The 16,754-nt window shown below is 43.2% G+C and overlaps 2 protein-coding genes across 4 annotated transcripts in view; one reads left to right on the forward strand and one right to left on the reverse strand.

Moving 5' to 3' along the window:
* Positions 1-10,139, reverse strand: part of tln1 (talin 1) — a 245,220-nt gene extending 235,081 nt beyond the window's left edge. For 2 of the 3 annotated variants that reach the window (XM_033031712.1, XM_033031693.1), the window contains exon 1: positions 9,979-10,139. The gene's annotated coding sequence lies outside the window, so the exon portion shown is untranslated. Of the gene's footprint in view, positions 1-9,467; positions 9,713-9,978 lie in introns of those variants that run through there. The other variant, XM_033031702.1, reaches the window with a different exon arrangement.
* The window catches only part of sra1 (steroid receptor RNA activator 1), a 47,816-nt gene extending 36,751 nt beyond the window's left edge, over positions 1-11,065 (forward strand). The window contains 1 exon segment of the mRNA XM_033037652.1: positions 11,006-11,065. Within this exon segment, the coding sequence (XP_032893543.1) occupies positions 11,006-11,065 (60 nt within the window).
* The last annotated feature ends 5,689 nt before the right edge of the window (positions 11,066-16,754 follow it).

The raw sequence follows: 16,754 nt of genomic DNA on the forward strand, positions 1-16,754 counted from the left end.
ATGTTTTCAGAAGATTCGAGATATGCATTAAGAAGCTAAAGTATGCCTTTTACAATTAAAACATATTTTCTCTGGCATATAAAAGTATTGTATGATCAACAGGGGAGAAATAACACTAGTGCTTTAATATTCCAGTGCTTATTTGGAATAACATTACCAATCAGCAATTCTACAAAAAACACTATGCTGGATAGATTTCAGCTTTACTTGGACATTTCCCAGGGTTAAACAGCCAGCCAACACACCTCAGCAACAGGCACGAGATTTGAAAGAAAGAGATTCTTAATGGACAAAAAGTTCTTCATTAATCCATTGTGCACACGTCAGCTCCTTACTGGAACAGTCTAAGTTTGGAACGTCCATGCATTCATTCTAAAGCTCTACACGTTCTTCTGTTTGAAATGCATGTTCAATTTACCAGTCATAAAATCATTTCTATGACATGCTGTAGCAGGGTGTTGCTCAAACTATACTTTATTCTTCTACATTTATTTATTCACCGAACTTCTCCTTGATTGTAATCACGTATAGTCTTTGCTTTGACTGGATAGCACACAAAAACGTTTCACTGTACTTCAGTACTCATGACAATAATACATTTAACTAAATACTTCCTCAATATTAGACACTAATTGTTGGAGTAACTCAGCAGGTAACTCTGGAGAAAAGGGATAGTGATGTTTCTGCTCCCGATCTGCCTGACCCACGGAGTTACTCCAGCACCTTTTGTCCATCTTTGGTATAAGTCAGCATCGGCATTTCTTTGTTTCTACAATTCCTCAATGTGTTGTTATGCTGAAATACCAAAGCTATGGAACAAGCTAACCCTTTGTAGAAATTCTTCATTCCTGTGGTGCTAAATAACAAGAAAGATAGACCCAAAATGCTGGAGTTACTCAGCGGGACAGGCAGCATCTCTCGAGAGAAGAAATGTGTGATGTTTCGGGTTGCGTCCCTTCTTCAGACTGTTCCGCTGAGTTATTCCAGCATTTTGTGTCTATCTACGGTTTAAACCAGTATCTGCACTTCCTTCCTACACATTGGTTTTCATGCATGTATGGCAAGAACTGGATGTATTGGAAGACATCATTAGCCAATAGTGCACAGGCAGGCTCAACAAAATAGCCTGAGTATCTTATAAACTGAAACCATTTATTTTTAGTACTAATTTTGCTGGTTATAGCCTCAGGAAGGCCATATGGAAGCACCTCAGGTAGGCACTAATATCATCTTGACCTTATCCCTATTGCCTCGGAGTCAGAGTCATGCAGCACAGAAACAGGCCCTTTGGCCCAACTTGCCCAGGCCAACAAAGATATCCCCATCTACACGAGTGCCAGGTATGGCCCATAACTCTGTAAACCTTTCCTATCCATGCCCTAGAAATATGCAAACAGTTGAATGAATGAATGACAACAATTGTTGCATTGGCCATGCGCCTTTCAAGCTACAATCACACTTAAAAAGATCCATTATGCAAAGACATCCATGCCAACTATAAAGCCACAGAGTGTAGGAGTCCATTTGTATTTGAGAGAAAATAACTACCCCGAAGAGTCCGATTCTGACACCTCCTAGAAAACATTAAGAACAAGACAGTGACCACTGTCACGGATACCTTTGGAACAATTAATTGTTGGTTTGCATGTCCAAACATCTGCTTCTTCCAACCATAAGAAAATAAAATGTATTTTCATTTAACAACCAAATCTAGAGCTCCAGCTCAAGTTCAAAGAGTTTTACAACTTTAGGGGCTACAGCCTAAGAAAATACATTGGAAGGCACTGGCAGTATCGCTGCAAAAAGATTCAAATCTGCATTGAAAGAGGAAGCTTTCTAGGGCATGGTACACGTGAGAATAAACCAAACTGAATTTATGAAGTTACGCTTATCAGAATCTGCAAAAAAATGCAAAGGTTATTACCAATTCAACAAAAAGGCAGATTACAATAACGACTGAGTGTTCAAGGAGTCCTTGCAAAATAATCACACCAGGATCCATAACTGGACACTTAAGAGACGTCTTTGCATTACATTTGTTGCAAATAACCTTATAACTTGGGCACCTCTCTTCCTTACATCTACTGACCTGTCAAAAATCTTCAGCATAGTGAGTTAAAGCATCTAAAAGGTGCTTTGAAAATTGGTTGACCACAAAAGATGCTCTTTCTAGTAGAAAGAGGTCAACAATGAGAACGTGAATGAAACAGTGTCAGCATTGAAACTGGTTTGAAGCCAGACAGCATGACAGAGCCTGCCAGCTATTACATTCTTCTCAAGAATGCTTTGAAGCCGAAGCCCTATCCCTAACCCAATCTAACATATTGACTTAATTGAGGACAAATGGCTATTTGTTCACAATCAGACAACTTCAGAGCAAAATACTGTCACCCTGTTCACTAATCAGAATCTGCTCTTTGCAGGTGCTTCGGTATTCATCACTACATTACCTGATGAATTGCAGTTCATGATAAACTAATCTTGTGATGCATGCACCAAGTTTAGCCTGGCAATCAAGAACAGAGCAACAGTCAGAGTACCTCTGTCAGAGTCCCAGCCCCAGTCAAAATCTACATCAACAATGAAGCTCTAAATAATGTGAGTTACATGTGCTATCTTGGCTCAACCCATGCACCATCTTAATGCAAAATTCAGCAAAGTCCTGATCATCTTTAGCAGACGTACACTGTATGCCTGAAATAACAAGCTGCTACTTGTGAAGACAAAATGAGTATATCGGGCTTGTTACCTTCCTTTACAGCTGTGAAGTACTCAGGCAGAAGCAAAAATTGAACAACATCCAGTTTGCTACCGCAGGAGCTCAGTAGTAATTATAACAGTCTAGTATAAAATCTTAAGACATTCACGACAATATTTTGTACAGTATTGGGCTCAAAACAAGGGTTATTGTACCTTCTTGGTGGGTGTGCAATATATGGGAAAAATAATACTTGTTTTTTTCATTAATTTAATACTACAATAAAGAATTTACAATCATGCATTGACACAGTACGCTCCATAATGTTTGGGACAAAGACCCATCATTTATTTATTTGCCTCTGTACTCCACAATTTGAGATTTGTAACAGAAAAAAAAAAATCACCTGTGGTTAAAGTGCACATTATCAAATTTTAATAAAGACCATTTTTATTCATTTTGGTTTCACCATGTAGAAATTACAGCTGTGTTTATACAAAGTCCCCCATTTCAGTGCTCCATAATATTTGAGACACATGGCCTCACAGGTGTTTGTAATTGCTCAGGTGTGTTTAATTACCTCCTTAATGCAGGTATAAGAGAGCTCTCAGCACCTAGTCGTTCCTCCAGTCTTTCCATCACCTTTGGAAACCTTTATTGCTGTTTATCAACATGAGGACCAAAGTTGTGCCAATGAAAGTCAAAAGAGCCATTATGAGACTGAGAAACAAGAATAAAACTGTTAGAGACATCAGCCAACGAAAATCAACTGTTTGGAGGATCATTAAGAAGAAAGAGAGCACTGGTGAGCTTACTATTCGTAAAGGGACTGGCAGGCCAAGGAAGACCTCCACAGCTGATGACAGAAGAATTATCTCTATAATAATGAAAAATCCCCAAACACCTGTCCGACAGATCAGAAACACTCTTCAGGAGTCAGACGTACATTTGTCAATGAGAAGACGGAATGAACAGAAATAGAGGCTACACAGCAAGATGCAAACCACTGGTTAGCTGCAAAAATAGGATGGCCAAGTTACAGTTTGCCAAGAAGTACTAAGAAGAGCAACCACAGTTCTGGAAAAACATCTTGTGGACAGATGAGACGAAGATTAACTTATATCAGAGTGATGGCAACAGCAATGTATGGAGCAGAGAAGGAACTGCCCATGATCCAAATCATACCACCTCATCTGTGAAACACAGTTGTGGGGGTGTTATAGCCTGGGCATGTATGGCTGCTGAAGGTACTGGCTCACTTATCTTCATTGATGACACAACTGCTGATGGTATTAGCATAATGAATTCTGAAGTGTATAGACACATCCTATCTGCTCAAGTTCATACAAATGTCTCAAAACCCATTGGTCGACGGTTCATTCTACATCAAGACAAAGATCCCAAACATACTGCTAAAGCAACAAAGGAGTTTTTCAAAGCTAAAAAATGGTCAATTCTTTAGTGGCCAAGTCAATCACCCGATCTGAACCCAATTGAGCATGCCTTTTGTATGCTGAAGAGAAAACTGAACGGGACTAGCCCCCAAAACAAGCATGTTAAAGATGGCTGCAATACAGGCCTGGCAGAGCATCACCAGAGAAGACACCCAGAAACTGGTGATGTCCATGAATCGCAGACTTCAAGCAGTCATTGCATGCAAAGGATATGCAACAAAATACTAAACATGACTACTTTCATTTACATGACATTGCAGTGTCCCAAACATTATGGTGCCCTGAAATGGGGGGACTATGTATAAACACTGCTATAATTTCTGCGTGGTGAAACCAAAATGTATAAAAAATACCCTTTATTAATCTGACAATGTGCACTTTAACCACATGTGATTTTTTCTATTACAAATCTCAAATTGTGGAGTACAGAGACAAATAAAAATGATGGGTCTTTGTCCCAAACATTATGGAGGGCACTGTGGCACAGTGCAGAGAGAGGCAAACTGGTTCCATTTGATGAGGGGGCCAAAATCAAGAAGCCATCTACAAGATTAAATACAAGCATAAAGATTCTGTTCGAGCTTGCCATGCACAGCTATGTCAAAATTCAAGATCAGATTCAGTATTTTGATGACCAAAATAGCTTGGCTAAATATGGATTTAAACTATTCAATTACAGAGGACTGATTTCAAATTTGATGGGTTGAATGTCCTGCCCATGTTGCAAGTTCTGTCCAATTCATTTTCATGAATAAAACTAAACATTTCCATTAAGGTTATCAAAACGTTTCTGAAAACTGAATGTCTCATTTTATCAAATCAATTCGTTCTTCAAAACAATTTAAATATTTTAAGCACAAGTTGCTATTACTGGGATCTTATAGAAACTCACAAAATTCTTAAGGGGTTGGACAGGCTAGATGTAGGAAGATTATTCCCGATGTTGGGGAAGTCCAGAACTAGGGGTCACAGTTTAAGGATAAGAGGGAAGTCTTTTAGGACTGAGATGAGAAAATCATTTTTTACACAGAGAGTGGTGAATCTGTGGAATTCTCTGCCACAGAAGGTAGTTGAGGCCAGTTCATTGGCTAGATTTAAGAGGGAGTTAGATGTGGCCCTTGTGGCTAAAGGGATCAGGGGGTATGGAGAGAAGGCAGGGATGGGATACTGAGTTGGATGATCAGCCATGATATCGAATGGCGGTGCAGGCTCGAAGGGCCGAATGGCCTACTCCTGCACTTATTTTCTATGTTTCTATGTTTCTATTAACAAATCCATTTACCATCTAAAGTTACCCACTTCTAAATCTATATTACTAAAAGTCTGATCTTGACCTCTTTTGGCCCACTGTGCTGCGATTTCTGAGAGAATGCCACCACCAACGGCCGTCATTTTTGGCCACCTGCTCAGAGCCCCCCTCCGCCTTCCGGGACCAGAGGACTTTTCCCATCAATGAAAAATCAGAGAGATACTAATGTTTTTTTTAAATTCCCCATTCTCTCTGCTGCCCCCGCTGGCGGCAGTAGGAGGGACTATAAAACCCGGAAGTGTAGTGTCTCACTCAGTCTCTGCCAGACCCAGGAAGCGAGAGGGTCATAGCTCTCTGAGCTGCGAATAACAATGAACACACGTCTATTCCACGGTGAGTCCCCTTGATGCGGCTCTAAAGTGGCTGCAGCCCAATTGTTTGCCTCGCTTTTTTTTTTAAAGTTTGTGTTCACAAAATGAATTTTGGTTGTCAGGTGGCTGCAGCCCAATTGTTTGCCTCGCCTTTTTAAAAGGTTTGTGTTCACAAAATGAATTTTGGTTGGCAGGTAGCTGCAGCCCAATTGTTTGCCTCGCCTTTCTAACAAGTTTGTGGTCACAAAATGAATTTTGGTTGTCAGGTGGCTGTAGCCCAATTGATTGCCTCGCCTTTTTAACAAGTTTGTGTTCACAAAATGAATTTTGGTTGTCGGATGGCTGCAGCCCAATTGCTTGCCTCGCCTTTATAACAAGTTTGTTTTCACAAAATGAATTTTGGTTGTCAGGTGGCTGCAGACCAATTGTTTGCCTTGGCTTGGCTTTTAAAATCATTGCAACAGTTGGATGCCAGCCCAAGAATCCATTCGGCCCACAATATCTATGCCAGCCCTCTGGAAACCAGTACCTTCGGCCCGCAACACCCATACTAGCGCAACACACAGCCCCCCCCCCCCCCCCCCCCACTGGCGATCAATATTGGAATTGGTGGAGATGTGGAATATTGCGTTGGTGACCAGCCTCCCGTGTGATGCTGGGACCCAATGGGTCCCACTTTGTCTAGTTATGACTAAATTTCAGTTTTTATTTTATTCTTTCCACAATGTAATGCAGGTGACAAAAAAAGCCTTCAATTAAAACAGATTGCGTTATGGCTGGAATTGCTAGCAGTTAAGAGAAATTTCAACACCAACATGGGAAGGTTTCTGCAGCATTATCTTAGAGATTCTATACAAATACAAAATAACTTCATTTAATACAACGTTAATATTCAACTACCACTGATCACTTCTCCTAAACCAAAGAAAGACTGGCTGGGCAAGACCACGTAAGGGATTAAACTTGCAACCAGCCTTGCGGTAACACTCAATACAATGTGAAAGCTCCAGTAACTTATGAAGTTGTATTTATGCCTTCGCTCATCCTGTTTCAATTATAATGGCTTGGAAAATAATTCCTTACTGCAGTGGTCTTATTAATGGATTCTGATTTTTTGAACTATCACAATCTGCTGATCTCAACAACCTTGAGCTCAGTGAACAGAAACAGATCGGAATATTAAACATGACCCCACCTCAAGCTCCACATTAACCACCAACATAACCCAAGAGGACAAACAATAGATACTATTCTGGTAGTCACCAAAGCACTATAGTTAATGATGCAAACTATTTGAGCAGAGAAAGAAATGCTTGGCTAACTTCATAGAAACTTCACTAAAATCTCTCATGTCCCTGCCAGAGAATCAAGTTCCAAAGGATGACAATGCTTCACAGATAATTATAGAATCAAATATTCCTTACTCATTTTGATCTTCCATGGGTTAACCCCACCTTTGCATGACACAACATTACTTGTTCAAAGCTTGCAGCAATCTTCACTTCAGCGGCCATTCATTAATTACAAATTGATAATTTGGCAAAAATTTTTTTTTATACAATCTTACTTTTCTTCATTTAACATCCAGTTTTGTTTTAATATTGTTTACCTGCAACCCAAGTTTCCCATGCCCTTTCTAAAATCACTTTAATCCATGCACTTAATTGACGTCAGGAAGTATGGTGCACATGCTCTAATTAGCATCAATGGTGCAGATGTAAAAATGGTTGAAAACTTCATGTTCCTAGAAGTTAATATTACCAATGATCTGCCATGCACAACCCACATTGATGCGACAGCTAAGAATGCACACCAATGACTTTATTTCCCGAGGGGACTATAAAGCATTGGCAGGTCTCCAGACTTACAAACTTCTACAGATGCAATGTGGAAAGCCAACTGTTGGATTGCATCACGGATTGATAACAGCTCTGCCCAACACCGCAAGAAATTGCAGAGCTGTAGATGTAGCCGAGTCCATCACACAGACCAGAGTCCCCACCATTGACACCATCTACACTTCATGATGCCTTGGAAAAGCAGCCAGCATAATCAAAGACTTGTCACCCTTGTCATTCCTCATTCTCCCTGCTCCCATCTGGCAGGAGGTGCAGAAGTTTGAAAAGCATGCACAACCCAACTCAGGAACAGCTACTTCACCTCCATTATCAGGTTTTGAAACAGTCCTTCAATAAACAAGGGTACTGTTCGAATCACATCTATCCAGAAGCCATTGGACATTGTCTAAGAACTGATGCGATACAATGCCCTATGATGCCGAGAACTATATTCTACACAGTCTCTTCCCCTTTGATCTAGCTATTGTACGAGTTGAAATTGTTGCATCTATGTATGGTGCCGGAGCGGTTTGGATAACACGCAAAAGAAAACTTTTCACTGTACCTTGGTACATGTCATAGTAATTGGTAATACTTGTACAAACTTCTTCCAGCTTATCAATGTCACCTTTCATTATCAGGACTTAACAGGACTTTTCTGCAACCTACTCTGCCACTTGCACATTGGGTAGGTACGGATGGCAAGTATAATTTTAAACTTAAGCATTCAAAGTCAAATTGCAACTGCATTGTAATTGACTTTCCTACCAGTTGTGCAATATTCAGCAACCAGTATGAACATGTTGCATTCCTTCAAAAGAAATTCAGACAGAGAGAGATTTGAATTAAATAAATCAATAAGAACACAACATGGTGTCTGAAGAAGGGTCTCGACCCGAAAGTCACCCATTCCTTCTCTCCAGAGATGCTGCCTGTCCTGCTGAGTTACTATAGCTTTTTGTGTCCATCTTCGGGTTAAACCAGCATCTGCTGTAGTTAAACCAGAACTGCCGAACATCAGGATAGGAGAAGCCCGTCAACATACAAGCCTGCTCCATCATTGATCATGAGCAACGCTAATCTACTTCCTCGACCAGCACAATTCCCATATCTAGAAATCTATCAATCTGTTTACAAATACTTCAATGACAGTCTCCACAGCCCTCAGGGATAGAAAATACCAAAGATTCAGCACCTTCCAATTGAAGATTTCACCCCCCCCCCCCCCCACCCACCATAGTTGTATGGCTAAGCACATCTGCAAAGTCCTACATCCCAGTTGGATTCAAACACAAATCCAATAGAAAAATGATCCACTGTATCCTCCAAGATCACAGGCTGGCATGTCATGATAATAGAAATCCAATCCCACAATTGCAGCCCCTTATTCTACAGATCAATAACTAGAACTGTATGATAGTGAACTATCATTGTCTAAAATTAAACACTTTTCGTGGCTGTATAACAGTCCTAAGCTGCAATTTTGCCTCACAGGAGAGATGATAAATATCCTAGGTCCATATCTATCCTCACCAAGTTTACAACAGCTAAGCTTTCCCCATCAGAAATGATATTAGACTACCACCTTGTTAAAATGCGCCGCTTCCCGGGGACATGTTATAGAAACGAAAAGGTTAAAACGTCTAGGGATTAATGGCCCCAAAGGTAATTACAAAACGCGAAACAAATGAGTTGCAATCACGTAGCTTTCTCCCATTAAACAAAACATAGCTTCAGCGCCCTGCAAGATAAATCAACAGATTCCCTGGGACAATACGCCGTTTTTAGCAACCGCAAGAACTTTAACACGCCCTTCAACTTAACCCGTTTAGCAAAACTGTATTTCAAGAAACTCACCCCGCAGGCTACAAAGAACAGGAAGAGATGCACGTCATCATATCTGATAAAGGGAGAAACCACCCTCGGCCCCAGGTGCCGAAGCGATATAATTTGCCACGTTTCTTTGTATGTCTATAAAACAAATACCGTCTAGAAGGGGGGAAACTTAGAACGGAAAGTCTCTCTTCATTTCCCCCTGCACTTCTTTCCCTTGGTTGGCAGGAACCAATCGGACCAAGTCGAGGCGTTTTCCGGGTGTGACGATTTGAGAAGTTGAGGAGCAGAGAAGGATTTCTGCAAAGTAACGGGCGGAGGGGCCGTTCGGCCCGACTTGCCCAGCCTAAACATTGGCGAGCAGCCACTTGCAGCGCCCTGCAGCCGCCGAGTTCAGCGCATCCCACACCCAAGCGCTTGCAGCGTCTCTCACTCCCTCCCTCACTCACCCCCTCCTCAAACAAAACAAAAAAAGCCTCCTCGCCGCTCTTACAATGCCAGAGACTCTCCTGCAGTGACTGACAGACAGACTCACCCTCTTCCTCTCTCCCAAGGTTGGTAGATGTGTATCCGCTAGTTCTCGCACTTCCAGCCGCTCCTGCCCTCACTCGCGGCGCATGTTGCTGCCCACGGGTTGGAAAAGCTTTGCAGCTCAGCGCTCACACACTCTGCAGGCTCCACCCTCGCCGCCGCGTCCGGTCCAAGCTCCCAACCAACGTACACCAACCACTAGGCGGGTCTGTAGCAAGGCGCTGCCGGCTGGATCATGGCATCATCATTTGTTACTGTCTTATGAAATAACTTCCAATATCGCTACTCTTCATTATCCGTCTTCCCGACAAAAGTCACCAGTCGCCTGCTCTCAGAAATAGTTTAGTCTCAGTTCGTTAGAGAAGATTCCGTGCTTTAAGGCTCCAAGTGTAATTTTATTGAAGTACAGTATTCACCTTGCAGATTGCTAGACTATAGAGGTTAATCGATTTCAATTAAATACTTCATTTCGACAGCGAAGTAGATATTTCAATACAATTTAAATCGAATAGAAATATCTCGATTTTTTATAGATGAATATCTATAATGTGCGATTTGCCCGCAAAAAATACCGAAAGTGTGAAATAGTCCACATATATATGTATGTGTGTGTGTGTCAATTTCATTAAATATAATATCTCCTGAGTGAGTAATAATAAGCCAGGAATTTAGGAACCACAGTTAATCTGAATAAGGGTCCCAACCCAACAAATCCCCTGCCCATGTTCTCCAGAGATGCTATCTGGCCGGCTGAGTTACTCCAGCACTTTGTGTCCTTTTCTTTAAGTCATCCATCTACCTCCCTCCCAAAGATCTATAGATATTTATTTTCAAGATGTCAAGATGTCTTGGTGGTTAATGAGTTATGCCTGTTTGAGACTGCATTAAATAGTTTGGAACCTCCAAGAAGCGATTAGGCTAAGACAGCTCCCCCTATTGTAAACGAGAAGGAAAAGTATCGCGATGTCTGTGCATTTTTACATTGTAAAAAAGGGCTTAATTTGTTTGTTTTTTAATTACTTTTCTTGCAGGAAACTTTAGAGATCATGAACTATAAAAATGAGATTAATTTCAGTGGTTATGATAATTGATAAAATAGATATTATTGCACGTGATATCTTTGACATTTATCTGGACATTGATGCATTTGAAGGCATGGAGTGATCCATAAATCAAGATCAAACGATGAGAGAAGAAGAACCCACCTCTCCAAAAAAAAGGGGGGTGAAGGTCCTTTTTTAAATATTTCAAGATAGACTTTATTTGAGAAATAAATATATACAATACATGATCCTTACAAAACTCCATCCCACATTCTCGGAGGCTATACATACATACAATACAGTTTCCCCAAATCACAATTTTACCCCACACCCTTGCCACTCATGTGGCCCACTGGCGTGGAATCCTTTCCCTTATTTTGAGGGGCATCACCACCATACCGTGCCCCCCATGTCCAGCAGTGGAAGGAACCTAGACTGTGGTCCTCCCCCACCGAGCCTTGGCGTTGGCTCCTTGGCCTTGGCGTTGGCTCCTCTGTGACGGAGCTGTTCGGAATAAACCGTGACAGGGACCCTTGCAGACCTCTCCAGACTCTCTTTTGCAAATCCACACTCTGCAAAGAGGTGGGCAATCGTCTCCTCTCCATAGCAGCCATCCCGAGGGCAGCGTGCACTGGTAGTGAGGTTCCGACGGTGCAGGAAGGATCTTACTGGGAGGGCTCCCCTCACCGCCAGCCAAGCCTGGTCTTGGTGCTTGTTGGTGAGTTCTCGCGATGAGGCATTTTGCTAGACAAGCTGGGCAGCCTGCTCTGGGAACCACTCCACAGGACCTATGGAGTCATTTCCCTGCAGGACGTTCCATGCTGACCACTGCCCGATGGACGTGGTCAAAGGTGTTGGTCCAGAAGAACCTTTTCACGAATGACAGATGGTGCAGCAATGTCCAGCTGACTGCACATTGCGTGGCATCTGCGCCAGACCCATCCTTCGCAACACCGGGGACAGGTAGAACCTCAGCAGGTAGTGACACTTGGTGCCCACGTGCCTTGGCTCTCCGCTCCATCTGATGCAGCCACACACGAAGGTGGCCATCAGGGTGAGGGCGACGTTGGGCACGCTTTTACCCCTGTTGTTTCCCAACTTGTACATTGTGGCCCATCGCACCCGGTCCATCCTTGACTCCCAGATGACTGGAAGATGACCCGGGTGATCCCTGTGGCGTAAGAGGGAGGGACAGGCCACACTTGCGCCAAGTACAGCAGCCCCGAGAGCACTTCACACCTGATGACCAAATTTTTCCCAGTTATAGAGAGTTGCTTCCACAGCTCCAGCTTCTTCCCCACCTTGGCTATCCGCTCCAGCCAATTCATGTCACACGCCTCAGCCCCGCCGAACCAGATCCCCAGCACCTTCAACAAGTCAGGCTTGATGGTGAAGGGGATGGAAGATCGGTCGGGCCAGTTGCCAAAGAGCATGGCCTCGCTCTTCTTGCTGTTCACCCTGGCTCCTGTGGCCGACTCAAACTGGTCGCAGACGCTAATCAATCTGCGGACCGACCCTGGATCCGAGCAGAAGACGGCGACATCGTCCATGTACAGGGAGGTTTTGACCTGAGTGCCTCCACTGCCTGGCAATGTCACTCCTCTTATGCTCGCGTCCTTCCTAATGGACTCGGCAAAAGGTTCAATACAGCAGACAAACAAGACAGGGGAGCGAGGGCAACCCTGCCTGACTCCAGACCTGACGGGAAAGCTGTCTGATTCCCACCCATTGATTGGGACTGCACTACAGATATCGGTGTAGAGCAGTTGGATCCAATTTCTGATTCCCTCCCCAAAGCCCATTTTGGAGAGCACATCCCTCATGTATGTGTGGGATATCATGTCGAAGGGCTTCTCCTGGTCCAAGCTGACTAGGCAGGCATCCACCTGTCTGTCCTGCATGTAGGTAATGGTATATCTCAGCAGCGCCAGGCTGTCTGAGATTTTCCTACCAGGTACAGCACAGGTTTGGTCCGGGTGGATCACCCGTCCCAGAGCAGACTTGACTCGGTTGGCGATGGCCTTAGACAGGATCTTATAATCAACATTTGACAATGTGATGGGTCTGCAATTCCTTATATTCTTCATCTCCCCCTTCTGCTTGTAGATTAGGGTGATGCTGCCCATCCTCATGGAGTCTGACATCCTGCTGGCTAGAAGCATGTCGTTGTACACTTCCAGCAGGTCCAGGACCACCCAGTCCCACAGAGCCGAATACAACTCGGCCGGTAAGCCATCGCTTCCGGGAGTTTCACTCGAGTCAAAGGAACGGATGGAGCCAGAACGGATAGGGTCAGTGGTTGGTCCAGACTCTCCCACTTGCTGTCCTCCAAGACCTCCGTGATAGAGAACAGGATGTTCTGGGAGGGCTGTCTGTGGCCTTTCTGCCATACATGTCTGTATAAAAGGATTTGCAGATCCTCAGCATATCCGTCTGCAAGGATGTTACAGAGCCGTCCTCCTCCCTCAGGCTGTTCATCACAGAGCTCCCTCTGTGAACCTTATCGAAGAATAAGCGTGAGCACGTCTCATCCTGCTCCATGTGGCGGACCCTGGATCGGAAGATGATCTTGGAGGTAAAGAGCCGAGCTTGCCGGCCCTTCAACTCTCTAAGTTCCACCCCTCTCGACTGCAGAAGGAGCAGTTGCTGCAAATCTGTCTGGAGTTGACACAATTCCCTCTGACTCTGTCTTGCTCTCCGAACCCCTTTAAATATGAAGAACCTCTTAACATTCTCCTTGGTTGCTTCCCACCAGTGTGTCGGGGAGCCAAAGAGGCAACACCCATACAATTGCAGGCGATGTACCTCCTCCCTCATCTCCATCCAGGGATTCCAGCCTCCCTTCCAGGTGAGACAGAAGTTCACATGCATTTCCTTTAACCTCATCTACTGCATTCAGTGATCCCAATGTCGCCTCCTTTACATCGGTGAGACCGAGTGAAGACTAAGGGACAATTACACCACAAACCACCAGTGTCAGTTGAATTTCCTGATTGTTAACCATTTTAACTTCCCTCCCATTCCCATTCCAACCTTTCTGTCATTGGCCTTCCTCATTGCCAGGGTGAGGCCACATGCAAACTGAAGGAGCAGCACCTCGTATTCAGTTTGATTGGCTTAAAATCCATCAATATGAGCTTTGAGTAGGAAGGAACTGCAGATGTTGGTTTACACCGAAGATAGACACAAAATGGTGGAGTAACTCAACGGGTCAGGCTGCATCTCTGGAGAAAGGGAGTAGGTGACGTTTCAGGTCAGGACTCGGTCTGATGAAGCGTCCCGACCCGAAACGTCGCTTACTCCATTTCTCCAGAGATGCTGCCTGACCCACTGAGTTACTCCAGCTTTTTGTGTCTATCATCAGTATGAACTTTGAATACTCCAATTTTAGGCTTTTCTTTCTTCCCTCTTCACCTGTGCTCCACCCACCCAATGTGCACCCATTTCTACCACTATCCTGCACCTCCCACTTACCCACCACTCCCACCCCCTTCCACCTATATATACCCCTCCCTCTGGCTGTACATTTCATTCTTATTTGATATATTTTTGTCTCCTTTAGGCGCCATTGTTGTCCTTTTGTCTTATTTTCATATCTAGCCTTTGTTCACCCATCTGCCAATGAAACCCCCCCTCACCTGTATCCACCTACAGCTTGCCAGGGTTTGTCCTGCTCCCACCACTTTTCCTGCTTCCTTCCCTCTACTACAGTCTGAAGAAGGGTCCCGACCCAGAGCATTACCTATCCGTGTCCTCCAGAGATGCAAATCTGAGCCATTAAGTTACTCCAGCATTTTGTGTTCTATCATCTTAATAACAATTTTACATTTGCAATATTTTAACAGTTCCAGAATTCAGGGAAACTTTGATTAATGCTAATACCTTCTTTATCTCTGCTGCCACCTCTTTTAGAAATTTAGAATGCAAAGTATTAGCTCCATAGGATGTCATGGTTTTTTGTCCCTTCGATTTCTCCAGCTACTGTTTACTGATGTTAATTACTTCAAGTTCTTCATTATTCACTTGGTTCCCCACTATTTGTAATATGTTAATGTTTTCTGCTGCAAAGGCAGATGAAAAATTAATGTCCAGCCATTTCTTTACCTCATATTACAATATTGACCATTTCTTTACCTCATATTACAATATTGTCCTGGGAAAACTTACATTTGTTTCTTTCCAATCCTTTCCTTTTTATATAGAATATAGAAGGTCTTACAAATCTAAAACTAAAAACTGAATATACAGTGAATAGTTAGCAGGTCAGGTAGCATTTCTAGAGAAACAGTGTCTGAAGAAGGGTCTTCTCTCCAGAGATGCTGCCTGTCTCACTGAGTTACTACAGCTTTTTGTGTCTATCTTCAGTTATAATTTCAGAACTAATTTAGAAGGGAGTTATAAATGCACTAAACCTATTATTACCAGAGGTTGATGGATAAGCTGGATAGACACAAAGAAGGCTCCCGACCCGAAATGTCACATCCTTTCATTCCAGAGATGCTACCTGACCCGCTGAGTTACTACAGCACTTTGGGTTTATCTTTAGACTCACAGTATATAGTAATGTCTGAAAAATGCAATTATAATAATAATTCATATATCTGACAAATTCATATTCTGAGTATTTGAATAGATGTGCAGCAACCTTAACTTTATAGCCAATTCAAAACATTTTCTTCCATTTGTATGGGAACCAGTTAAGGAAACTAATTTAATTTCTTGGGTCAAGAATGATATATTTCATGGAGACACGGGAACTGCAGATGCGTGTTTACAGAAAAAGACACAAAGTGCTGGAGTAACTCAGCACTTCGGGATAATATGGAAAGGCGACATTTCGGGTCAGGACCCCTGAACTAACTGATTGTAGTGTGAGTGTGTTGGGTGGTGATGGTGGAAGAGAGGTTGGGACTGGACAAAGTCTGGCAAGTAATAGGTGGATACAAGCCAGAAATTAAAAGACAAAAAGTGTAAGGATAGAAGATGTGCAAAATGTGAAGCTAGCTGAAAGAATATAGGTGATAGGGAACAGATATGGGTAGAGGGGGAAAGGGAGAGATGGATGCGCATCCTGGTGGGACACAGGGAAAAGGGTGAAATGGGGGTGGGAGTGGAAGTGGGGTTTGTTTGCAAGCAAGTTACCTAAAATTGGAGAATTCAATGTTCATACATTGGGTTGTAAGTTCCATGAGTGGAATATGAGGTAATGTTTTTCCAGTTTATGTGTGGCCTTACTCTGAGAACGGAAGAGTTCCAGGATAGACAGGTCAGTATGGGAAGGGGAGTTACAATGGTTAGCAAACAGGAGATCCAATAAGTGTTTGGCAAAACAGTAACCTAGTCTACACTTGATCTCGCTGAAGTAAAGGAGGCTATATCGGAAGTACTGAATGCAGTAGATGAGGTTCGAAGAGGTACAAGTGAACCTCTGTTTCATCTGGAAGGAATACCGGTTCCTGGATGGATGTGAGGGAGAAGGTAAAGGGACAGGTGTTACATCTCCTACATTTCATGGGGAAAGTACCTGGGGATGGGGTGGTTTGGGTGGGAAAGGATGAGTGAACTAAAGGTTTTGTATGGGTGCAGGAGGCAACACCAATGCAGTCGTTGATGTAGCGGAGAAAGAGTTGGGAGTGGTGCCAGTGTATGTTTGAAATAAGGACTGTTTGATGTAACCAACAAAAAGACAGCTGGGGCCCATGTGAGTGCCCATGGTTACACTTTTAACTTGAAGAAA

This window comes from Amblyraja radiata, chromosome 1, assembly GCF_010909765.2.
Source record: "Amblyraja radiata isolate CabotCenter1 chromosome 1, sAmbRad1.1.pri, whole genome shotgun sequence".
Taxonomy (NCBI): Eukaryota; Metazoa; Chordata; class Chondrichthyes; order Rajiformes; family Rajidae; genus Amblyraja; species Amblyraja radiata.